Source organism: Physeter macrocephalus, chromosome 11, assembly GCF_002837175.3.
Source record: "Physeter macrocephalus isolate SW-GA chromosome 11, ASM283717v5, whole genome shotgun sequence".
Taxonomy (NCBI): domain Eukaryota; kingdom Metazoa; phylum Chordata; class Mammalia; order Artiodactyla; family Physeteridae; genus Physeter; species Physeter macrocephalus.
The window spans coordinates 22,132,079-22,158,855 of NC_041224.1; the positions used below are offsets into that span (position 1 = coordinate 22,132,079).

At 43.5% G+C, this 26,777-nt stretch overlaps 1 protein-coding gene across 4 annotated transcripts in view; it reads right to left on the reverse strand.

Moving 5' to 3' along the window:
• Positions 1–232: 232 nt before the first annotated feature.
• NRP1 (neuropilin 1) overlaps positions 233–26,777 on the reverse strand; it is a 140,054-nt gene continuing 113,509 nt past the window's right edge. Inside the window, exons 11-18 of one of the 4 annotated variants that reach the window (XM_007104621.4) lie at positions 26,469–26,613; positions 22,426–22,509; positions 18,268–18,327; positions 12,004–12,141; positions 8,182–8,456; positions 7,594–7,690; positions 5,183–5,233; positions 233–3,059 (exon numbers count right to left, since the gene is read on the reverse strand). In XM_007104621.4, coding sequence (XP_007104683.1) covers positions 2,770–3,059; positions 5,183–5,233; positions 7,594–7,690; positions 8,182–8,456; positions 12,004–12,141; positions 18,268–18,327; positions 22,426–22,509; positions 26,469–26,613 — 1,140 coding nt within the window. In that variant the 3' untranslated portion in view covers positions 233–2,769. Of the gene's footprint in view, positions 3,060–5,182; positions 5,234–7,593; positions 7,691–8,181; positions 8,457–12,003; positions 12,142–18,267; positions 18,328–22,404; positions 22,510–26,468; positions 26,614–26,777 lie in introns of all 4 variants that reach the window. The other 3 variants (XM_007104622.4, XM_007104620.4, XM_007104619.4) reach the window with 3 other exon arrangements.

Below are 26,777 nucleotides of genomic sequence, written 5' to 3' on the forward strand. Positions count from 1 at the left end.
TATCTTGACAAGTATCCCGTTTGGGTTGATATTCTTTCTTTTCTTTTTTTTGGAGGGGGGGATTGATATTCTTTCAGGAAATGTCTTCTTAATCTTCTCTCCTTATTAGGATATTATTTTTAAAAGAGAACTTTAAAACATCTTGAAAGTTATTTGATGCTGGAATAATACCAATTTCTTTAACAATAACAAAGCTAATATAATAAAAGCCATCAGGTTTGGGATATTTTAGGAAAATGTTTAATTCAACTGTTTCTTTGGAATGTAGTAGTCATAGTTCGGAATTTAAGTTACAGTTCAGTTCTGTGTGGTTTTTTCTGCAACTCAGTGTCTGAGAATACAAATGTCATTTAAAGTTAAGGCTTCGCTGTTCATTTTGAATCAACAATTTACAAGTGTCATATTGTCATAGAAAATAAAAATTTCTGTAAAAAAAATTTGCACAAAATTTTATGATGGTACAAAACATGAAGCAATAATATACCAGTAAAATGAAAACATTTTACTACAGAAAGTTTTATAGATCTCAATAAAGAAAAAAATATGTTATTTTACACCTTTTAAAATTACGAAACAATCTAAAACAATATAAACTGAACATTTTGTATCACTGCCTTTACAAATTAATAACTTTATAAACATATAATTTTTAAATATATTTATCAGTGCAAGATACTTTCAAATTTAAAGTTGCAGTATCATTTTTCCTTGGCTGAAGACATCTGTAAGTCTGTTGCCTTAAAGATAAATCAAGTCTTAATGCTCTCATCCTGGTACGATAACATAAGGGCTGAATGGATGCCTCTGGGGATAAGAATCTATTCTTCTTTCATAGTGATCAATACTTTCCTGGAAACAAAAGGCATTCTCAATTCAATTAGACCAGGATGAATGGACTTTCCCCTCCATGATGCAAATGTGACTCCCACAGATATATTCGAGTGAGACCTACAGCAGTGCTGGAAGGGAGGAAGTTCTTAGTACAACACGGCATGGCACAAATACACGGAAAACAACCAAAGCTTCTTTGGGTTAATTCTATGCCGCCTGATAAGATATTTATTTCTCCGTGCCATTGGAGGCTTAGGTCTTGCCAGCCCCAAGGCAGGCTTTTTGTTTGTGAGGCACTGGAAGTTTCTAGAAGCATTCATTCAAGTCTCTGTTTTTTCAGGGTTACTGCTGACTGAATTTTTAAAAACATTTGTATTGACTTTACTCCTTTTCTTCCTCTGTCATCTGAAAATACTGCATCCCCAGGCACCAGGATTTATTGTCGCTTTCTTAAATTAACTGTTCTCTCTTCCACGTCCCTTGTCTGACTCAACACCAAAACAAGAAGGCTCTCATGGGTCATTTTTGTGTATTTGGATGTAAAAAATCTCCTGTTTTTGGATATGGGGAGAACTCTATTCCTTTGGGTCTCACTTGAAAGCCAATTAGTATTATTTCTTCTCTCAACTTATCGCTATTTCTATTAAATGCAAACATTTCTATCGAAGTTCGTTTCGATTGGAATAGACAGACAAACGGCTTAGGAAAAAAGATACTGTCACTTTAACCAGTTAACAAGGAAACCAAAGTTAGACTTTGGAGGGCAAAGTTAGGAATTTCCCTTATTTATTTATTTTCCAACATAAAGTCTAGTAAAAGTGTTTGCCATTACCAGCAGGTTAAAGCTGCAAGTTTCTTTTCTGGATAATGGCAAATGCTTAAATCCTAAGAGAGGAAAAAGACAGAGAGATAGGAGAGAAAGAGTTTACATTTGAAAATACATTCCATATGAAAGAACAGTAAGAGAGAATATTGCAGCTCTATACAAAAGGGTCAAGAGACATGAAATTGAACTACGGAAAAAGCAGAACAATTAAGCCACGTTGCCAAGTCTTCGGAGCCCTTGCCTACCCGGAGGCTGACATCTCACACTAAAATATACTTTCTTCTTAGTCAGTGGGCCACCAGGGTTTGATTCAAGAGGAGGGCTTTCACCAGCGAGAAACAGGGCGGGTTAATGTAACACAATGAGAACCAGTACAAACAAAAAGGCACTTGAGAGGACGTAGACCAGCCAGTGCCAAGGATTCTTCGTTGTGGTTGTCGGCATCACACCCAGTTGCCAGCAGTGTTTGGTGATGGCACAGTTTTCTGTATGGAGTTCACAGCACAAGGTTGAGTACAACACTGTAAAACATCGAGGAAATCTGACGGTATTGCTTCGTAAACAGAGCTGACACACTAGACTGGTACTGAGGCTACGGTACTTTAACAGAAAACATCCTACTCCTTCTTTGCCTATGCACGACGCGGGCGATGATACACAGGGCCAGCTTCAGGAGTCCACTGAAATGTGGTTACTCGAATATATTCTGGGCACTGGGCTGCAGGTAGCATGTCCGTCAAAAGGGCCCCACTGAATACACTTGGTGCCAGCATCTTGGATTTTGCAGTTTCCGAAAAGAATCCAGAAGAGGAAGAGAGAGAAGGGAAAGGAGAGTCCAAATGAATTATTAAGTCAATCATACTTGGTCTCAACACCAGCATTTGATTATTCAAAAGAAACCAACAGAAAGAAGCTGACTGTACAGGATTCCGATTGTTAACACAGCTAAGTCGTTCATGTCTGTCGGCCGAACTCATCGAAGCTCCTGAGAAAACCTGGCTTGGCATCGTTAACGCACTTCCCAGCCTGAACAGTGAAAGATCAGCCGGTCCCCAGCTCAAGCTCTGTCCTCCACTCCACTCTCCTGCTCGCCTGGTCACCTCTGTCTGCCTTCATGCCTCCGAGTAAGTACTCTGTGGATTCAGTTTGTCTTTTTTCAACTTCACGCCATCCACAAGTTCGAAGTTATAGTTCTCCAGGGCAGATAAGTTTCTTTCCGACATCCCGCTGTGCCAGCAGGCACAGTACAGCACGACCCCGCAGACGGCGCCCAGGAGGACGCCCAGGGCGCTCATGGCAATGATGGTGATGAGGATAGGGTCCAGGGTCTTCAACACGTTGCCCGGCTTCCTGGAGATGTTCTCCTCACCGTCTCCCGTGCCTTGGTATCCTGGGGTGCTCCCTGGGGAGAAAAACGAAATTGGCTCCGTGAGCTGCCAACGCACCAGATGACAGTAGACAGAGAAATGGAGAAGAAGGAAAGAGAAAGGAGTGAAGTACACATCCGGACTGGGCTGTCCTCCCCAAGAGCCTGCGGGGGATTTCTGCAGCGGGGTTTGGCTCCTCCATCGCCAAGAAACACCAACGTTTAGGTTTGACTCATTGCTGGGAATTGAAGGTGGGAGGGAAGGGTATTGGATGTTGGTGCTGTGATTCTGACAGGAAGCTTAGCGCATGGAAACCACTGACTCTGGGTAAACAATGAGGGTTCGGTTCTAATCTAATTCCAATTTCATGCAGCCCGCCATCTGTGAGATTGTAATCTGTATTTATCGTCCTTGGCCAGATATGAGGTCTGTAAACTTTGCAAAATGCTTCGTCACACATTTGTCTAGAGGGAGATTTAACCATTCCTGGTGCATTTGCCTGATCCCAAAACCGGGCACGAGGAACCCGCCCAAGGTGTCCTTCTGTGTGGTAGTGTTACCACATATCAAATCTTCAAGTTTCCCCCTTGAGTCAATGGTGGTTTCACTCAAGAAGGAGAGGGTTTTCAGAAAGAAGGAGGGCATGCCTGCTGCTGACATTTTAAGTGGCTTATGGCTCCAATCTAGAAGCTGGGTCAGTGCTGTGCTGAACAGAACACATTTAATAATCAGCATCTTTGCTGCCCTGGTGGTTTCGCTGGAGATGGTCACACAGCTCTGCACTCAGGCACTGGGGAAATGTTTTCTTTAGAGTGGAACGTGAGAAATGATTAACGTGGGAGCTTTGAGTCTCATTACCTGGGACTAGAAATGAGACTAAAATGTCAATGTGCAACAGGCCTGGTGTTTACTTAATGGTGTTCTGATCAACAAGGATTCCAATCAAAGAAAACTAAAAATATGAGACGCAAGTCCCTAAATAGGGGGAAACAAGCCATGGGGACATATTAATATTCTCTCCCTTGATGCAACATTGTTTTGAAACAACCTCTAATAAAGTTTACAACCCAGCGTGGACTACATAACTAAGCTAAATGAGTCACGTGTTAATATGACCAACCGCAGACATGGTGCCATCTTTATTTGTCTCCATCAAGTCCAAGTCTGGCTATAGTAGGTCCACATTTCTAATGGCAACAGGTGCTGCTGTTGATGGATAGGGCGCAGAACTGCTGGTAGCAGCTGTGAGTGATGCTGGGGCAAGTGTCCAACACCACCACTGCTGGCAGGAGGCGCAGAGACTTCTGGGAATAAAATAATATCAGGCAAGGCCTAACTCCGACCAAATGTCTTGCGTTGGATCACAAAGCAGCGTTCAACGAAAACACACATTTTCGAGTTAATCAGTCTGAAGTCCGAGGCTACCATCTAATTTGCTGTGCTACTTAAGGCCAAGCCACTGCTCTGAGTTTCAATCTCCTCATCTGTAAAATGGGGATAAATACACTCAGAGAGCGGCTGTGAGGATTAAATAAGATAACTTGTGTAAAGCGATTGGAACATACTAGCTACTCATTAAACCCCCATCAGCATCATCAGCATCATTATCATCAATACTGTGATCATTATCGCAAAACGAGGGTTTCAGTAGAGGAGGCTGGGAACAGATGGCCCAAACAAAACAGATTATCACAGAAATTGGGCTCCCGTTCTCTAGAGATTATATCTGGATATCAACCAGGAACAAGAATTTGGGTTGGTTTCAAATTATTATATGAAAATTATTGCAGGTCTTTGGGTAAGAAACAATCTTCACTAGTTTCCTGTGTCCATAGTTATAAAATGAGAGTGTTTCACGTCATTGTCCTCTGAGCCCCTTCTTGCAGCTCAGGCAGGGAAGGGCCAGGGTAGCACACGTCCCCAGGGCTCACCCCCTTACACAGGCTGAGACTCTTACTGCGTGCAGCTCCCAAGTCTGCAGAGCAGGTGGGAGAGGGCACTCTGACGACAGCCCAGGCACAGTACCACGAATGTGGGTGTTTATTTCATGTGAGCTGCTTTGATACATCAGTGCACCAAAATTCCAGAAAGCTTCTTCATAAATATACTGAAAGCCACAGTAAAATATTTTAAAAATCAGTCAGCAAGACAAATTTACCTGTTTCGGCGATTTTACTTTCTGGGTTCTTTTTATCCAGGTCTGCTGGTTCTGACAAGTCAAACAAAATTGAAAGAGATATTTGAACTGCCAACCAAATACAATACACACAAACTACATAAACCTTTACACACACACACACACACACACACACACACACACACACACACACACACACACACACACAACCACTAATGGCTCTGCTGGGTTTCCTTTGGAGTCTTTAGTACAAGCTGACCCCACCAAGTAACTGGAGAGCTATAGAGAGGCAGTGTTAAATGACTAGGGAATTGGTGTCAGATCTAAATCCAGGAAGCACTGCAGGAGCAGAGTGTGTTGTCTTAGGAGAAGAGCAGGGTGGAGGGAAATGGTTTTGGCATTTGGAGTGTGGGGAAATCTGGTGAAAACAGAAAACAGAAGTGGAGTTGCACATATGGCTACCATCCTGTGCTCTTGTAGATAACTGCTTCGTAAGTGTTAGTCAGTTTCTCATATGGTATGTCAGCTCATTAAGGCCAGAGATTGTGTCCTGTGTCTTACCAAAAAAAAAAAGAAAGCATCTGGAGGGAGTGGAGTCCTGGTATCCTTTATGGTTCTGAGTAGAGCACAGGGACCTGGTTCACTGCTATGTCCCCAGCATTTCGAACAGTGTTCAGAACATACGCAGTGCCTCAATAAATATTTGTTATATTAATGCATGAATAATTAACAAAGAGCTGATAATCTCCCAGCATCCATGGCTAAATATTCAAGGAAATATATTTGTCGAATAATTGTAGAATTATCTTAGATGCCTTTTCATTGTTACAGCAATACAAAGTTTTAACGGTGCTTTAGCTGTGACTTTCTGAGTATAACACCCAGCAGTAAGCACAGCTAAGTAGATGGGTCACATGAAAACAGAAAGGCTCACGGACTTGTCTTAGCTTCTATACATTCACTGTAGCACTGGGATGCTGCATTTGCACATAGAAGGTGGTCAGTGAAAATCTGTTGAACCAGATTGAATGTATTTTTTTTTTTTTTTTTTTTTTTTTTTGCGGTACGCGGGCCTCTCACTGTTGTGGCCTCTCCCGTTGCGGAGCGCAGGCTCCGGACGCGCAGGCTCAGCGGCCATGGCTCACGGGCCTAGCCGCTTCGCGGCATGTGGGATCTTCCCGGACCGGGGCGTGAACCCGCGTCCCCTGCATCAGCAGGCGGACTCTCAACCACTGCGCCACCAGGGAAGCCCTGAATGTATTTCTTGGTTTCAGCTGGTAGAGCTTGCTCTCCAATTCCAAAAACATCACCATCAACCTTCTCATCTTGGAATAGGTAAGCAAGTAGTACGTGCCCTGTGTAACTGTATGAAACATACATTTAAACAACTGTGTAGACCTGGATGTGGGGAATTTGTAAAGTAGTTGCAACTTAAATATTAAGCCTTATTTTCTGTGAAGGTCTGCAAAGTACTGTGGCAGGAAGCAGACCTTTATTCACTGCCCTCTTTTTCCCCCAATTTCTTCAATCGACCCTATCAAATTATTGCCACTTTAGGGATTACGTATATCCAATACATTATATAATAAAAGCTTCGTAAATTGCTGAAATGACCAAAAACCCATTACAGCCAACAGGCCTCCTTTGTCTTAAATTTGCCCAATAGGGTTATTCCATTTTGTTATAATTAACATCCTATTATATAATGATATATAACAAAAGTTTAAGTGTAGCAAATGGAGCTTAAGACTAATTACTGTGCTATTACATTGCCATTAGTGATGCTATTTATAATTATATATCAAGAACTGGGAGAATGAATTGGTTTTCTACATCAGACCCTTACTCATATACACCAGACCAATGAAATCCATAAACTCTGAAATACTAGCCAAAGTCTCTAAATTTCCTTTATTCTTTTGAGTCAACTCAACTGTTTTTAGAGTCAGAAACATCTACTTATTTGTAATAAAGCAAAGAATGATGGTGTCTTTGATTCATTCACATTGTAATCTTCATTAAATCCACTGTGATAAAAAATTTCACAGGCCTGCTGCTTGTTGACACACTCAGATATTTGGAATTATCCAGATGTCTGAGTTTTCCACTTCTCATCACAATGTTTAGGCATGGCGTACACAGCCTGGAAACTGTGAGTTTCTTCTTTGCTATGATCTTTGCATTGCATATTATTTGTGTAGTTTTGTGGGTACCAACCAGACATTCTAAGTGAACCAGGTTAGATAATGGGGCAGCTAAAGGTAGACTGACCTGGCCTTATGCCCTGTTGCACCAGACCATGCGTTCTATAGGATGTGCTTATAGCCCACATTAAAATTCGAGGTCCAAATGAGCACGACAAGGACTATTCAGTGGAAAGACATGTGCCCTGAGCAAGCGCTGCTTTGGTTTCTACAGCAACCCATACTTACTTGTGCAGTCCTCTTGAGGGATGTGGTTATTGATACTAATGTCATCCACTGCAATCCCGCCAAGGTTGCCTTTTCCGATTTCACCCTCAAAAATCACCTAACAAAATGAGATCATTTTCACAGTATTTAAATGTTGGGTCCCAAATAACAGTGCTTACAAATGCTTGTTCAGCTCAAGTCACAGCACGTAAATGAAATTCATGAGATTTCGAATGAGCACATGCTTCGCTCTTCAATCCATATTAACTGCTTGGGGATGGCATAAAACTTCTCCTCACTGTATCTTTGTATGATACAGAATTTAAAACTGGAAAAAAGCAGCAAATTAAAGGAATGTTCATTGTGACAGCCCCAAATAATTATTGAGTAGCATTTTCCCTTCTTTCTCAGCAGTTGGTCCTACGTCTGTAATCTAGGAGACTGTGAAATATGCTACTGAGATTATCATCATTGCAGCAGTATCTCAGGTTCACGAAACACCTGAAATAAAATTCGGAATGATTTCCGCATCTCATTTGCATAACTTTCAAATATTATCCCAGAGACCCCAAAACAGCTACCTGCCCCATCCTAGAGAAGGGGGCCCACCTGGTAAAGTTTCAGAGATTTGTGCAGCAGGACACGCCCCTCTTTCCAGTGGTCCCCTTGGTGTCCGATGGCCATCCAGACCAACTGGTCATATTCCTCTGGCTTCTGGTAGCGCAGTTTGACCCTCAGCGTGCCCACGTGTGAACCAGACATGTGATACCAGAAGGTCATGCAGTGGGCAGAGTTCTGGGAATAAACCACAGGGCTCACCAGGCGAGCCACTTTGCCTTTCTGGTTTTCATCAGCTTGGGAGTAGATGAAATTGCCATCTCCTGCTGTGACAAAAAGCTGTGTTAAAGAGAGTGGCCAAAAGGATGAACCTTTGTCTCTTTTCTATCAAGTTCTGCTAAAACCTTGTCTCCTGGGCTGAGAACCAGAACCCAGTCGTGCAGGGGAAGCGAAAGTGGGCAATGGATGGAAACCTCATTGACACTGGAGGCTCTGCTCTCAGCTTCTGTGAAAGCACGTTTGTGACAGAGGCTGTAAGCAGCGCTCGTCTGATACCACGTATCTGGAACGCCCTGTCACACGGACACGGGCTATGACTTGTGTTGGTCTCTGCACCACTGCAAGCAGATCGGATGTACAGGAAGACCTATTTTCATGCAACTTTAAGATTGTTTCAGCAGCACGCATGTGAACACAGACACTAGATGGAACCATTTAGATGTATTCTTATTTATTTACCATCGGAGCAGGTAGGCTTCTGGTTGATGATGCTTTGGTCACTGAAACTGCTTGATAATAAAGCTGCAGTTTGTCCAAATAATCTGGCAATCTTTTTTTTCCCACCAAACTTTGATTCTTTTCCCCTAGTTTGTTTTAATGGCTTATAAATTCCTTAAACACACCTGAGAGCCTGAAACTCAGCTGTGAGCCCCGCTCCCGTTTGATGTGGGCTTCTGGCTCCAGGAGAGGTGAGGCTGCATTTCTGAGGCTTATTAGAACCTGCCATTTTGGCAACGGAGATGCTTGCCGAGCTTGGAGGACTAACTCCTGGCTCTGCTGTTAATGACCCCCTGTGGGAGCACTGCCTTCTGCCACCACCTGGTCTAAACACACAACTCGCGTTTCACTGTTTGCTCTGCAAACAGCCATGCTACTATAACACCGTACCTGCTGACAATATGGATCTGATGCTGAGCCTTAGTGGGCAGCAGGATGTTCGGTGTGCTGCCCCAGAGGCTGGTGTGCTTGGGACATACTCTTTCACTGCGCCTGTGGGGGCACATCCTGAGTCGGCCGCGTCCAGGTGAAGTGGATGTGTCCTCAGTCGCTTTCCTCCCTCACCTGGCTGCTTGTCTGAGATGGCTCCCAAGCACTCTTAATAAAACCGGTGGGCGGGGAAAATGAAAGGAGGGTGGAAATATAAACCATGGCCCCCGCAGTATGTGTGATGCTCTGGACCACGCAGACTCAGGTCACCCCTGGGGTTTGTTTCCTCCCGCTGATTTACTAAATGATGCTCACCTGTCTGTCTGTGTATGGTGCCACTTCACTCAGCCCACCAAGACGGCCAGGTAAGACATGCCCCCATCTTGCTGCTGCCCCTCGTCCCCGATCTTACGGAGAAGAATGAAGTTGAGGATGCTTGGCTTAGATGGTCCCTGAGTCAGGCCGCTTCTCTGCCCCGTCCTGTGCTGTCTTCTTCCACTGCTGCTGCCCCGGACATTGGACACCCTCATCCCACTACGCTGGAGCCGTTTCCCACCCGGAGCCAGACCGTGAGCGCCTCCAGGGTTGGGTTCCCTCCTTCACACCTGAATCTCCAGGGCCCCTCCCTGCATCTGCCATGTATGTGGGTGGCTCGACAGCATATGTGCAATGAAGCAGAGGAAGATGCGGGTTTCGGGAATCTTCTGAAAGGAGGGACATAGCTTCATTGTTAGAGGTCAAATGCAGAAAAGCATGTGGGATTCCTGTGATAAATCCAAAATTGGGCCGCAGGCTATCGTACCTAGATAGTGTTCCTGTGCAGAAATCTCCACGTTAGACTTGCAAAGTGCTGCACACGATCTGGGGCAGGCTGTGTGCCTGTGTCCTGCGTGGGGGGCTCTTTTCATACATTTTCATGTTAACAAGTTCCTGCCTTTCAGATGTCGGGCTCACCCATCTCTCTTGGCAAATGACCGTGTCTAGTGCTGCAGGGGTTCCTCCTGGTTTGGGCAGACCTGGCACCACTGCCAAGTAAATCGGGGCGTCTGGGAGGACAAAAGAGACCAATCCTTCTGAAGGAATCGCACTTCTCAGCCTCTAATCTAAGACAAGCCCGCCTCTTCTGACACTCCAACACATAAAGTGCCGATGTTTTTCCTTTCGGGGATTTTATCACAGTTCTGGGTCGGGAACTCTCGCTCCGTTTTCTCAATTAGCACCGTACTTCTGCAAGCCTTTTAGCTTTTGTCTCTGGCTAACATAGCTTTTAACCTCCTTTGAATGTCAGATCCTACTGAGCCATTTTGCTTCACTTTGCATCAATTTTTCCACCATTACCGCCTTCATTGCAGCTAATTGCATTTGGTTAATTTGATGCCATTTCTGTGTACAGTGCCATTTACAGTCAAAGTATTTTAAGTTTTCTAAAACTGCTTGTCTTAAGATTCAATTGAAAGTGTCTCAGAATTGAAGGAGTCCAATTTTATCCAATTTCCTTGTCATTCTTATTTGGAAAGGAAGTAGCTGTGATGGAAAGAGGCCTATTCAACCTACTTAATGGTTGTATTCATAGGGGGAAAAGTGAACAACAAAGTGGGAAAGGCATGAAGTACCCTTTGCCCGTCCATCGGCCCGCTGGCCCACTCATCCCACGCACAGGCATGGGGAAACTCGGCTTAATGCGATTTCTCAGCATCAGCAAATGCCCCTCTGGGGTCTCTTTTGGGAAACATGACTTGAGGAAGCAGTCCTGTCGGTATCACTGATTAGGGCAGAAGTTTGTGGGTTGGGTGTTTGTGTGCGTGCGTGTGTGTGTGTGTGTGTGTGTGTGTGTGTGTGTGTGTGAGGGTATGCATGTGCGTTTTTCTGCAGGACACTGATAGTTCGTTATTCCATATTTCAAGTTGGGTGATAAAATGACTAGGAGGAAAACAGGATGGTGGCAGGTAAAAGAGTTCCCAAAAGTGGCTGACGGCTCCCTATGTACCCCAACCCTAATTAATCTTAGAAGGAATGTAAGACAGGAGGTGAGGTGGGTTGAGGTGTGATGAGGTTTCTATCTGCTCAAAGGGAATGGGCTACATTTACAATCTTCCTCAAAAGAGCAAGATTTCTACCCCTTCCCCAATCCATTTCCACTTCATGGGTCAAGAGAGTAAGCGTTAAGCTCACTTATTGTTTCTTTAGCTGCAAAATAAATGAGATGACACCATCTATGGTAGCGTTTGGACTTGCTTCCAAACAATCCAGAGACAGGATGCTAGAGATAAAATAAGACTCCTAGGATTTGATGGTTGTTGAAGTTGGGTTATGTACAGAGAGGGTTCATTTTACTATTTCTTTTCTACTTTTGAATACATTTGAAATTTCCCATGAAAAATGTTCAGAAAAAGTAGAAAACAGGTATTAATTCACACACACTTATTTGCCAAGTTTGCTATTTTTCAGAGGGGCCAATCAGTTGCCACATTTAATCAGCATTCTCTACAAAGTGGCCTAAGGGAATCTCTACTAGGGAAGGACATGATGTTAATTCCAGAAAAGAAAAGCAAAAGAGAATGCTCTGTAGTATTTTCTAAACTCCCTAAATTCAGAGACCCATCAACCCTCCGCAGTTAACACTTTCTCTAATTCAAAGAAAGGAGGCCACAGTGAACCCTCCGTTACCTGTGTGATCCTGAATCGGTCCCGTCTTGCTGGTCAACACACTCCATTTGAGCTGCACGTGATTGTCATGCTCCCAGTGACAGAACGTCTTATGAGAACCCCAGCCAAACTCACAGTTAAAACCATATGTTGGAAACTCTTCAGTGGGTGGAAAGGAAAAAAACAGAGACAAGCAGAGAAAGACACATTTAATCATTTAGGTCAGAGAGGTCCTTAATTCGTTCATGGAAAGCATGATTTACATAACTTCATGTCTGTTTGAAAATTCCAGGAAAGCCACAAAATCCAGGATTACCATGAAAGTCAAAAGATGCATGGAGAAGTCCAAATGCTTACAACATCATATTTAGTAACATTAAAAAAATTTTTTTTTTTTTTATCCAGCTCAAAAAGATTATGGACTGCCTGTCAGATCGCTACATAAAATTTCCAGGAAGGTTACTTTCCAAAGCATGTATATTACATGTATATTATATTAGCATTCTCCCTATTTCCACAATACTTAATATGAAAGATACTCTGCTCTTGAGGATGAGTCATATAAATTGATATCCACCAATGAAAAGAATCTTAATTAGAGATTGACCCGTGAACCTCAAAAGTCTAGAAACGTGACTTGGCTGAATATCTCACCGTGGAGGTTATTTGTATTCTCACCACACCAGCTTATGCTTCAGGTTTTTACTGGCAGATCTCTGAAGCATTTCATAAGATTATTTTTTACTTCTATGCTTTATATCAGGTCAGTTAATTTTAACTGGAAGCTTCTGCTTTTTTCGTGAATTTTCAGATTTGCCTATAAATTGTTTGCCCCACTTAAAACCTCAATATAAGGTCAGGTAAAGCCAAAGCATACTTGAATAGGTACCCACTTGTATATTTTTTAACGTTCAAAATGCTTCCTTTGGAATCTAAAAGGAAAGTATGAAGGGATTCTCAGGAATGATTTGTGTGTTCTACAAGGTGCTATTTGGCTATGGGTTTTTTTAAACCTCAATAGCCTTATTTTTTTACTCAACCCTTTTTTGGGGGAAATTGGTTAACTTTTTAAGAACAGGGAAAATGAAGTCTTTGATGCTTGGAGTTTTGGGGGGGGGTAAACTTGAGCTAACAATGAAAAATAATCCTAAAGATAAAATTCTCTTGCTTCTGCCAGTCCACTCCTCCCCCGAATATACAAGAAAATTAAACACACAATAGGGGCTGGTTTCTCTAATGAGGGTCATCGCTTCTCACTGAGTTCAGGTGTCCACAAGATGGCAGCATTGAGACGAGGAGGAAGGTGCCTAGGGCAGCTAGCCAACTGATCTAAAAAATAAAGCCTCAAAACAACGTCTCTGTACAAAAAGGGAAGTACGGTATTATATGCTGTGTTAGGGTCAGGCTGAGAGCCTATCTCATTTGGATCTTTTCTTTAACTTTGTCTAAGCATTTAACACAAATATCTTGCTTTCTTCTCCGAGTCTGGGCTCCCTTGCCCCTCCCCCACTTCAACAATGGCAGGAGAATTGTAATGGAAAGGTTTATTGAATAGATAAGAATGAGTTACTTTGCATTTTGAGTTTCCAAGGAACTCTTTTCAAATGCTAATGTGAAATTTGGAAGGAAGGCACCACACGTATTGTCAAAACTGAGCAGGATGGATTCTCCCATCCGATGACAGTGTGACCTGCCGAAGGATTCACAGAGACAGCTGGGAAAGTAAACCTAGTAAGTCACGTGATGTGTATAACGTGAGCACTTTTCAGTTCAGGCAAAGGGCTATATTTCACAGCGATAGTGTCCTTGGAGAGATAGATTTCATGCCTAGTCCATCATAACCATGAAATAGGGCTTCTTAAAGCATGAGAAACCCTCTCCAAAATCTGCCCCGCTTCTGTGCAGCAAGATTGAATTTTGCAGAAGTAGTGGTCAGCTGAACAGTGACAGAATGGTTGAACAACCGTGGATGTCAACGCCCACAGCCCCGAAAGGTACTGTTGTGTAATCTCGTGTTAGAAAATGTTAATATGGGAAAATGTTAATATGTGTGTGGTTCTGGGGTCTCTACTTAAGTGTTATTTATAAGACACGAACAAAGAGGAGGGCAGTAAGCCATTACAGCATACACATTTCTGGTTATATTTGCCTTGTTAATACATTAAATTTATTGTATAATTTACAGAAAACCATACTATCCGTAATTTGGCTATTACTATTCTGGCGATGTCATAAAATATAAGAAGAACTCGGGTATTTTCGTCATGGCCAGGACAGAGGATGGCTTTGCCTGAAAGAGTAATTCAGGTACTTCTCCGGCTCCAGTGAATGGAAGTCGGCCTTTATCTTCTACTGTTCTTCCCAATCTATGAATTTAACATGGCGGTCTGCTCTAACTACTCTTTTATCTCCTTGTCCTGATCATATAATTTATGGCAATCTTGTTAAATTAAAATAAATTTTTTTTTTTTAAATCAGTACCTTTTGTGGGGGATGGGTATGGAGTCAGAATAGTTCAATGTTGAAGATTCAAGCCTGGCTAGAAAGGTTATTAAACACACAAAATACACAAAAACATTTCCAGCAAGGGAAAAAAAAAAAAAAAGAAAGAAAGAGGAAGAGAGAAGGACAGAAGCAGAGGAGAAAAGGGCAGAGGAAGAAAGAGGAAAAAAAGCAAATGGATGAATGAAATGTGTATATAGGACTAAGTACATGTGACCTTTCAATCTTCAAAATATTACCCAGGCCCTGTGGCTGCACAATCCTCATTAAATTCATTGGGAATAATCTGGCTAAATCCCTTCTTGACTCTTCAAAATAGCAGGAAACAATATTCTGAACTTAAATTTATAGCCCCTCTGAGCCAGCACCAGCTGCGCCTGGTGAAACTAGTTTGCCCGGAGTTAGATCGTTAGCACCATATACGTACAAGGATTTAAGTTTTAAATCTGGTCTTCAAAAGTTCTATTGGGTATGCAAGCTTGCTTACTCACAGGCTGGTCTTGCAGTGGAAATAAGTGGAGGTGCCTGGGTCAATGCAACCATGGGTCATGAACATACTCTGAACTGCTCTAGTGGATGTTTGGGGATTCCTGGAGGGTAAGAGGCTTCACCAGGCGGAGCTGGATTTAAAATGCAGGGTTTCTCATCAGTTCCTGGCAGAGCATTAATAGGCTTTTATGCATCCGATTACAACCCAGACAGCATATGAATATTATATGCCCACTGAATGTATTATATTGAGAAGAAGCCTCAACATGAAGACTTCAGACTCTGCTTGACTCTCTAGTGGTTTCAGCAAAATCAGATGATGATGCAAGTTTAGGGTCTGACCTGCTGCTGCTTGTCAAGGTGCCTGCAGGACAGTGGGGATCCAGGTATCAGACGGTTCATCTGACCATGGGGTGAACACCACAGAGTTAGACCTGATCTCTAAGCATTGGCTTAGCCAGGAGGTGACAATGAACGGAACTCCTCAAAGAAGCTCAGACAGTTCACTATCCATAAACGAAGATCTAGAGAGCCAGATTCATGACTCAGACAATGGAAAAACAGGAAACCAAGGCAAGTTGTAAAGGACTCTGGGCTGACTGTAGAACAGACAACCCCATCAATAAGCCCTGTGGTCCTCTAATAGAAAAGAACAAACCTTGGGGACTTCCCTGGTGGCACAGTGGTTAAGAATCCACCTGCCAGTGCAGGGGACATGGGTTCGAGCCCTGGTCTGGGAAGGTTCCACATGCCGTGGAGCAACTAAGCCTGTGCGCCACAACTACTGAGCCTGCGAGGCACAACTACTGAGCCCACGTGGCACAACTACTGAAGCCCGAATGCCTAGATCCTGTGCTCTGCAACAGAAGCCACCGCAATGAGAAGCCTGCATACCGCGTTGAAGTGAAGCCCCCGCTCACTGCAACTAGAGAAAGCCCGCGTGCAACAACGAAGACCCAACATAGCCAAAAACAAACAAATACATTAAAAAAAAAGAACACAACCATATTATAAAAAAAAAAAGAAGCAGAAGAACAAACCTGACTGCATATTGGATCTATTCCTTTAGCTCTAACCCTGTGCTCTCTTGCCGGTGCTTAGTCTTGTTGGCTCTGCACTTTTGTAAAACAATGTTGCCTATAGCCTGAAATATACAGGAAAGCCCATTCTCAAGGCTGACCTTTAAAGGTATAACACTTTTCCATTCATATAGAAATAAAAAGTTGCAGAATATAAAATAACAATTGTCTTGTTGGAGGTTTATAGGAACATTGTGACCACACGTCCATGAACAGCTGCAAGAACAAAGGATTGCAGCACTAAGAAGTTTACAATAACTAGCCACACCCCCTCCCCTTTTAGTCTAAAAGAAGCTTGAATCCTAACTCGGGTAAGATGGTTCTTTGGGACACTCACTAGTCCACCATCTTCTCGATCTGCAGGCTTTCTGAATAAAGTTGCTATCCCTTGTCCCAATACTTCGTCTCTCGATTTATTGACCTGCCGTGGGGTAAGCAGTAGGAGCTTGAACTCGGTAACAGTTTGACGTGAACTTGTTCAGGTGGTGGTAGCAAGGGGTCTTACTGGTTCACGATTTGTACCTCTGCCCTCTGACCACAGTAGACCCTATGAGATGACTGTCTGCTCTGGATCTCCTCTGCGAAGCTATCAAGACAAAGGCCTTGAGCTCATGCACAAATCAAAAGTTCACAGAGCCATTCCTGGTCTGATAACAAAGACTTCCAGCACTGAGGGAGAGTCATCCCATTTTGGGATCTGATGTACCTTTCCATTTTCTCCAAGGCTGCTGTTCATGTTTCATTTTTTGATGACCCCTAGTTCTTTGGACAGGCAGGAAAAGAGATGAGATCTAACAAGCTAGCTGGCAACTTCCTAGTGATTGTCATTAACTCTCTGGCAAGAGGAAAAACTAGAGAGACAGTTAAAATGTTTGTTACATTATTAGAACATCACTTGTTCACCTTACCCCTCTTCCCTGTGACAGAGGGGTCATAAAGAACCTGCAAGGAAGTTACCCCATAAAAACCACCCTGATGGGGCTGAGTGGGAAACCAGGAATTTCCTATCAGGGAAGATGGGAAGAGAGCAAGAGCCCCATCCAGCAGGCAGGGGCAGCCAGCCAATCCCCCAAGGCTATGTTTTATAACCTGAAAAGGTGTGGATAGGACTCCCGGCTGGCTGTTGGAATTTAGCTGAACACTATTCTTCAGTTTCATCTTCGGTATTTGGGGGGTGTCTGAGCTGAGTGGTAGCAGGGAGTCTGTCACCCTGAGCCCACCATGGGGAAACCTGGGGTTAAGTTCAGCTAAAGGGAAGTTTGTTTTGCTGGTTAATCGGGTCAAGAGTGACAGCACCCTTTAAGGAAGCAGGCTAATCAGAGCAGTCCTTTCTGCTTTCTGTTGGCTGCGGAGGGTCTGCTGTTGAGGAAACAGTGATGTACACCACATGCCCCATTAAGAAGTGACCGTGGAGGCCAAGGCTGCGGGCTTCAGTAGAGGAAATGGGAGAAGCTGGTGAGCTGACCTGTTCACCTCACTCTAATGATTAACTTTTAAGTATGTAAAACTTCTGATTGCTTATACGGACTGTTTCCCCTGGTGTGTGTCTGTGGGGAAGAGTTTCAAAAAATGCTAACAGAATACAAAAGAGAGTGAGGGGGAGGCCACCTTATCCCTGTGGCTGGGCCCTGATCAACAGCAAACCAGAGGCTCTAAAAGTCATCACAGGGCCTCTATTAATAAAAGGATGCGGAGGTGCCCTTCCCGAGGGCGCTCCTCTCCAGACGTACTGCTAGCCCTGGTTTCCTGCACCCCATCTCGTGGCGCACCCGCTGGAAATGCGGCTGTAAACCTGCCAACTCTGCGGCAGACGAAACTGACAAACTTCGCCTGTCTCCGATTTGCTGAGTGGCGATGAAAATAAATAGTCAGGCTGCTGCCTGGGAGACTTCCTTCTCCTGAGTTTGCAAACACAGTCCGTGTCCTAGATGTGCTGCGTTTAAACAAAGTATGTTCCTCGGTTCCTTCCGCTGAGAGCGGGGATTGTCACCATTTGGCAATGACTGATGGGGAAGGAAATGTTGCTCCCTGCTGCATATACATGTGGATGAAAGGAAAGCAGTGTTTATAGCTCATGCTTGGGGACCAGATGCTGGTGGCATCTCTGCTAGGACTTTGAGGGAAACGGAAGTTGAGAACTGTAGCGATGTGCTATTTTGTGGGAAAGGACAGGCATCTGTGAAATCTAGCACATTTTCTCTTTGGTATTTGATACCTGATTGTATAGTGCTGTCTATCACGGTTGGCTTTTCTGTAGTCAGCACAGTGGTACCACCTGAAACACAGAAACAGTAACATATGAGATGAGAAAAAGGCTGCGTTGTAGGTAATATTTAGTGGAGAATGCTGTATGCTTACATACATCTGTTAGAGGCTAGCAGTTCCCTCAGGTAATTCTTCCTTTAATTCCAGCTATAGCAAATGTCTTAAATTTTGTTCACCACAATATCAAATTCAAATAAACCACTGTTTTTTACCGATACATTTATTCATAAAGCATCTAGGCAGTATGGAGAGTTCCAGACTTCCTTCCAAGGGCATTCCCTGACTCCCAGACTAATTGCAAGAGTGAAAAGCAAAGGCCACCCAAGGTCCTTAGTGACTTAAGTATTAAACTTGACCTAGACCTCTAAGCTTCAAATAGTCTCCCAAGGTTTCAGATGTGTGTCTTGGGGGAAGTTGCAAGGCTGGTCCCCACAATCTATTTTAAAAACTGAAGTTTTAAAGCGGATGGCAGTAATTCCTCCTTTCTTTTGCTGCTGCGGTTGTTTGTTTTTCCCAAGGACAAATAACTCCGCCCAGTATGCAGTTCGGAGAAGCTGCAGGAAAAGGGGAAGGGGTGGAGGGACACATTTCTTCACAGTCCCGAGGAGCTGGAAGACTGCACAGACAACACCCTGGATGCTGTCAACTTCAATCAGCCTGGGTCGACTTGGAATTCGTGGTCTGGGGACCAGTGGAAACTTAGATTTACCCTCTTAGCTTAGGTATCTTAGCTCAGCCATTTTCCGCCCTTCGTCATGAGACTTCTGTTTTAAAGTCCTGTTCTTCAAGTTGCCCAACCCACAAGCATCACCTGAACGCTTCTTGAAAAACTGGTTTGCTGTTTATTACTTTGGTGGCTTGAGAAAGCCATTTCTCCGTATGTGTGTCTGCCTTGCAGATCATGGTCGAGAGCATCTATTTGCTCTCCCAAGAGAGAGAGTCCCGGGCAGACTCAGGGTAAGGGCATGGGGGGCTCATGCCCATCATGGAAAGTTTGGAGGTGGCTACGAGGTGCCATTGTACACCTTGCAGTAGTGTCATTCAGTAGAGACTGTAATCATATCTATTCTGGCCGAGCCGTAGTCCTATCCTGCAGCTCCCACGGGTGAGAAATCACCCGGATCATGAATCAGAGAGCCGTAAAACTGAGCTCTTGAAACGTCCTGAAGATTTCTGAGCTAGTCCACTGTAGCACCAAGTCGTGTTACCCCTGCTTGCCCAGGAAATATGCTGGATAAGTGGTCTCACGTGTGCATGGCCTCAATGAGGCAGGCGCTAGGAGAAGCCATTACATATATTATGGGTTAAGAAGGTGAATCTATAATAGCAGAATTGGAGGGAGGCCAGACGCATTAGCATTCCGTTCCCAGTGGTCTTACAGGAGAAAGACTCAAGGTGAAAATTCACTTTTAAAAACAGATATGCACTGTCAGTTTTGTTAGAGGTTGGGAGCCAAATTCCGCTGTTGGGTACACAGAGATCCAATGTGAAATGTGGCCTCCTGGTGCCTTTGAAGCCAATTGTATTATCTAATGACATCAAAGGCATTTGCAAATGAGTAACTTCAAGGGTGAATTTTCACCTTGACAAGCAAGCAAAGGAGAGCAAAATCTCTCCTCATTTCCATGCATTTGGTACAGTTCACCTGGAATTCAGTGTTGTTTATAGATAACGAGCATTTTGCTAAATACTTATTTCCCCCTATATTCAAATAGGTCACCCTCAGGAGAAGACATTAAAGTGACATCATCTCTGTTAAGGAACCGAACCTTAAGAGAGCATTGACCCCAACTTCCATGCTGCCAGCCGCCAGGGTGAAAGGGAGAATACTTTTCGTTTGGTTTTAAGACACTGAACGTTCAAAGTTTGCAGCTGTGACAGAAAGAGCAAGGAGGGTACAGACTTGTGTGTGAGCCCAGGAGGTGAGATGCTCACCTGTGAAAAGATAGTGGGTTAGGGGCAGGCTGGACTGCTTGCAAACACCGGCAAATGTCAGCCCGCCCTTCTTCAGAAAAGATTAACACAGAGCTTCACAGAACAAAATAAGCTTTTAAAAAAGGACAAATGGGCTGTCATGCAGTAAATGAATACAAAGCATGAGAATGTCTTCTTAGATCACCTCTTCTTGTCGGGGGAATAGAGTGAGCCTTATCAGCACCCCCAGAAGTTCTTAATATATACACGTATGGATCAAATTATTGAAACAAACGTGCTGGCCTGAGAAAATGACTTTTTTTGCCAGCGTTAATATGTAAAAAAAAAAAAAACACAAAAAAAACTAAAATGGATTTTTTTCTATCTACCCAATAAATGATTTTAAATGCTGTAGATAAACTATCGCCTTGTACTTTTAAAGGACTGTCAGTGTTTCCAGTCAAAATGACCCATTTTCTGTGGTTTGCAACTCGGGGCCATACACAATTTGCTCCAGGCTAACAGACTCACCCTATTTCATTCAAAGGCTTAGGTTTCAATTGATTCAGTCATGAGCCGATGCACAAATGAGAAGGTTGGTTGTTCTGACACGAGGAATAAATCTGAGGCTTTGTCTCTAATCAATATTAACTGACCACTTTAGGGTTTATAAAGGAAAGAACCTCTCCTCAAGAGGGTAATTGAACAGGGGAGTCTCTGATGACTGCAGACATTCCTTTTTATGAGGATTTTCACTATGGATGGGACCCGTGACTGGGTTTGCAAAAAGCCTGAGCTTTGCAGAGAGTGTTCACAGGCGACCTTGGGAAGGTTCTGTAGGACCTGTTTCACCAGACTGGTACTCTGTTTTAACATCAGCTGTATAAGCTTTTTAGCTGGAGCTTGACATCTTACAAAGAAAAGCCCTCTGCGTTAATTAGAGTAATTTTTGTGGCTTGCAACTACTTATATACAAGATTTGTTTTCAAAAGCCCATAGCCACTTGACATTTATTGGCCATTCCACTGTAAGCAATTATCCTGGAAATTTGGAGGCAGAGAACCTTAGGAGGTAGGGTTTAAATGTAAACTCAGTTCATGGTACTAAACTTCTGAGCTAGATTTTACCCCTTATTCCATCTCAGGGTGCAGAGCAGTCTTGCTCCTTCAGAAGAGAGCTTTTGAAGTCATTGGAAATGTGGGACATTTCCTTCCACATTTTACATTAATGTGTTAGCTACTAACATGGCACTATTGTGAAGTTACATGGTAATGCCTTCAGTTTCGCCCATGAAAATGAATTACGTGGGCTCTCCTGAATCCCTTTTGGGTAAAAATACAGACCTGCATCCACGGGCTCATGTTTAATGTAAAATGAGAGTCAGATGCTGTAAGAAACCGTGTTTTGATCTGGGTAGCAGTAAAGGTCCCACGGTACCTTTGGCAGCGATAGGGTGATAATTCTAGTGCTTTGGCCAGTTTCCAAAGGGTGGCATCCCATTTCCCCACTTGCTTAATGTTTCCTCTGCCAGTCCAAGTAGAAGAGAAGGTCACTTTCTAGCTTTTAGGGTTTTAGAATATCATGGAGTAATCCTCTAAATAAGTCGGTGAGGCACGTGGAATACCCCATCCCTGATATATTTGCTAGTGGTGAGGTCAAATAACAACAAATCCTGCCTTTGTAAATTTTAATGTAAAATGATTCACAAAATCCTAACTTAAAAGCTGCATTTCAAATATAAGCTTGATGTCATTAATTAGTTGGATAAAGGATCCACTCAAAAAATTTGATCCCTGTTAGAAAATGAAAATAAACGTGCTCCAGCGTGTGGTTATGTACAGGTGGCGCATATGTTATCTCGGAAGGGGGTGGAGGCCGAAGATGAGAATCAGTTTATGTTACATTTAGCCATGGGGGAATTCTTATCCACTGAAGACAATCCTAGCCTTTGGCTCTGAAAATGGCTAAAATTATCGTTCGAATGGCTGTGGCTGTGAAGGACAATTTGTTTACATGACGACTTTAGGAAATGAAGATGCAAGTGTTTTGGCAAGGCTTCCTCCCGCCTGCCGCCGTGAGGATTTCCGCAAACACAAACAGACGTTAATTAGCGGGTCTCGACTACAGCATGAACTGAGATGGCACAGCAATGGGATGAAGATGGTTTCTGCACCTGTGAGCTGGAAGTCATCACCTGTTCCGCTGTGGCAGTTGGCCTGGTCGTCATCACATTCATCCACCAGGTTTCCATTGGGAGTGGTCGGTCCAGCTGTAGGTGCTGAAACAAGATGCAAAGATTATTTTCTCACACCTCTGAAGTGTATTCTCCAGCCCACCCCCCCCCCAACCCCCCCTGCTGATTCCGCTAATGCTTTTGCAGAAAACTCTAATCTGTGGTTAGAAGACCGGGAGCGTGGTTTACCTCTCTTTCGGGAGCGAGGTTTACCTCTCTTTCAGGAGCGAAATATACTCGGATTTTGCAGAATGCATTGGGGACTGCTTTGTTTTGGTATTTGATCCGTATCTCCTTCGTAGAATTGGCTGCCTTAGCATTTTATACATTGTTATCTACATACACATCCTTTTTCTGAAAAGTTCTTGTATTCTCACTGGTTATTTATTCATAACCCTGAAGTTGGGAACTTTGATGATAAAGATTTGGCTTGAACTGTTTTTCCTTTCATTTTCAAGGTGCTAGAGGACTCACTTGTCATGAATTCTTTTATATTCTTGGTATCTACTAAGTTTGCTAAGTCTATCTTGTAATATTTTCCCCAAAAGGGAGCCTCAGCATTCATTTTTAGTACAATATTGTTCTTCACTTCTTTATTTTTTTAAAGAGCGACTCCATTTCCCTCTAAGTAAGCTTCTCAGATTGTGAGCCAAGGCAGGTGTCTGGGAGTTCCCTGGGGTCATTTTACCTTAACTCCCAGAGGACTACATTCCACTGCTGGCAGGTACTCCCATAGCTTTGAGTTTGTAGTTGAAAAGTAGCCAACATTAATCAAAGACTGCTTTTGAAGTTCTTTAGATTTAGTTCCGTCTATTTTTTTTTTCCAGCCTGTTACTCATTTTTGCAATCTGTTTAATATCTTACAGTTTTCGCCGTTACATTTCACTTTACATGACTTGAGATAATGGACAGTTCTCTTGATGTTTGAAAACCAGACAAGATGCTGGGAGTGGGGGCCTCTTCTCTAATAGCTTCTGGCCAGTTGGAATGTGCTGGTAACTGCTGCTTTCTCAATAAAAATTTGACCCTGTTTGTTATTGTGCTAAAGGACTGAGCAGAGTTATAATAAATGTAGAAACATAGCTAGTTTCAACTTCCTCAACTGCCCCAAACACACACCAATAATAATTAGGAAATCACCACGTACAGGTAATGTTCACACCGTTTAGGCGTACCAACTAGACTTTGTAAAATGCACACACACGTATTCTGGGTTCTGCTTACTGCTAACACTGAATCAACAGAATCCTCTTTGGCAACCCAGATGCTTGCCTTTGCTCTTGGTAACGTGCCACTTTCAAACTCTCTATTCATCTTGCTGGTTTTTCCACATTCCTTACGGTATTTAAAAAGGAGAAGTTTTGCACTGGAAGTGGCCCAGGGTAGTACGGGATTAAATTGAAAAAAGTAAAAAGTGATGTCCCAATTTTACTACTTGAAGATATTTTATCTTCTGTGGTTCTCTAACTGTTTCTTAAACATAAGTGCTAGCCCCCAATAAGATGGAGACTCTGAGATGGCTGGGTGGCACCTCACCCTCTTTCTCTATCTTTGGGTATCTCCTGTAGCACAAGGTACAAAGTCAGTATTTAATAAGGGCCTGTTAACCGTTTTAAGGGAGAAGAAAAACACTCCCTTTCACCAACTGTGTTAAACAGCTTTGACGATACTCCCCCTGGATGCTGGCTCCTCGTGTGGCTCGGGGCAACTTCCCCACCTCGGTGAGTGCCTGCAAACATCTGCAGCAAATCCCTTCACCACCGTTGCTACCTCGCCACAGAGTTGACACTGGCAAACTGCCACCAGGCTCAGTCTTTTCAACCATCCGTTCATCCCACCTTCTAAATCAGTGTCGCTTCCCAGAATCGAGGCTAAAGTCCTGCATCGGAGCAGCAGACGCCCTTTTCCGGGCAACCACATTGCTCAGCACGCTGAACGAATGTGTCTGCAGGTGGTTCAGCCTGCCCATCCCTTCTTTTTCTTGGCATCTTTGCCAAAGTCCTGGCACGTGGTCATTCTTGGTCTGTGTTGAAAGTGACTAGGTGATTCAGAGGTCCTGGGACACAACTACAGATATGGAAACAACTACCTAATAAAGAATCGGAGATAATGGCCTGCTTTTAAATAAACGCGTAGGAAAGCAGCTATGAATTATTCACCAGGATGGTGATTTATAGCTTAAGATTCTTTAGTGTGTAAGAAATGTTTTATGATATTTAATGTGCTCAGGAATGTAATTATATTTGGGTAGCTCAAAACACAAATAATTTTGAAATCCCAAGAAGGTGATATTTAAGAGGCATCCTTCCAAAACAACTCTGAGCATATGCTCAATGGATTAACATCTGGGTACCAACAACAGCCATTCTTTGCACTAACCTAGAGAAAGACGTTCATGGGCATGAGAAAGTTGGTATAAGGTTACTCATTTATGCCCAAATTGAAGGCAGATGGGAATTCCAACGCACAAAAGCATTAAATAGTACGCTAAGCAACCATCGTATCATTTTTTCAAACATTCATCTCATTCATTATGTGCAACGATGCAGAGGAGAGTGCAGTTCTGAGGTCAGTGTGAGAAGTGAATTTGTCCTTGATATGACCTTCCTATGATAACCTATCTTTAAACAGACCTCACTATATATTATATATATATATCATCTCATGTAAAGTTTTGTTTCTCTGCAGCAGCCTAAGAAATTCACACAAGGGACTTCCCTGGTGGTTTAATGGTTAGGGCTCTGTGCTTCCACTGCAGGGGGTGCGGGTTCAATCCCTGGTCGGGGAACTAAGATCCCTCAAGCCTCGCAGCGCGGCCAAAAAAACCCCCAAACCAAGCCAAACCAAAACAAACAAAAAAAAAACCAACAAAAATTCATCCAAGATAATGTCTTGAGGTTTCAGCCTGTCAAATGCTGCTTCCTGCTAGTATGTAATGGTAGTCAACATTGCAGATACCAACTTGGACCAGACACGGACCTCTGAACAACACTAAGAAGGTCATGGAATCTGTGGTCGCTGGGGGTTGAGGGAGGGAGAGGGAGGGGGACTGCTTAATGGGTAGGGGGTTTCACTTCGGAGCGATGGAAACGTTTTAGAACTAGATAGAGGTGCTGGTTGCATAAATAATTGTCAACGTACTAAATGCCACTGAATTGTTTACTTTAAAATGGTGGATTTTAGGGAATTCCCTGGTGGCCTAGTGGTTAGGATTCGGAGCTTTCACTGCGGGGGCCTGGGTTTGATCCCTGGTCAGGGACCATCCTACGTGCACACGAGGTGCGGCCAAAATACAACAACAACAACAAGATAAAATAAAATAAAATAAAGTAATTTAAAAAAACAAAATGGAGGATTTTATGTTATGTGAATTTCACAATACATCATTTAAAAAAAAAAAAAGTCAAAGAAGACAACCCCACAGAATCTGAGGAGTGTTATGGAAACGACCCACAAAAAATTAGGATGTGAAGGCACTGTTATGGAAGACAGGGCACGGGGCCAAGTCCTGAAGGATGGGCACGGTTTCTAGGGGCAAAGCCCAGGGGCAGCCAAGTGCTGGTGTGTTGGTCTACCACCTCCATCCATGCTGAACTACTTGAGCGTAAGGTCCAGGTCCTATAGACCTTTGTGCTCCTGGTGCCTCCTTTGTGTCTGGGAAAGAACTTGTGCTCAGTAGACATTGTCAAATGAGAAGATAAATGAATCCCAAGGGGGTAGACAAAGGACTAGGGGAAAGATCTGGGAATGATGCAGTGTGCACTCGGGGACAGGAGAAGGCTGCTTGTCTACAAGTCTTCCTGTTGAAACGGGGAGAAATGAGTCTCAGTAGTCGTGCAGGGCGCCAGGTGATGAGCCTTACGGACCAGCAGGCCCAAGAGACACAGGATCACCCAGGAGAAGTGGGGCAATTTGCAGCAGCACCGTCAAGGGCCATAAGTGCATATGAGGAAGGAAATAAAACATCTGGGGAACCGGGGCGGGGCTCTGGAAATCGTGCTTACCCTCCACCTCACAGCCCAGCAGCTCCATCCGTAGCCCTAGTCCGCCGTGAGTGGCTCTCTCGGGGTAGATCCTGATGAACCGCGTGGGAAGGGGTGGAAACGTCCGTAGCTCGGGTGTATCATAGTTGTTGTTGCCCTCAAAAGACTGTGAAGTATGAAGAACACCAGGTATCAACAAAACCTCCCTTTCAGCAGAAAAGTCCTTCCTTTGGGACTCTTAGCAGGGCAGAGAAATGGGCCTCATTCTACTACTTCGTAAACGGCTGACATTCCCTTCCTAAATGAGAAGGGAAAAAACAATTAAACCTT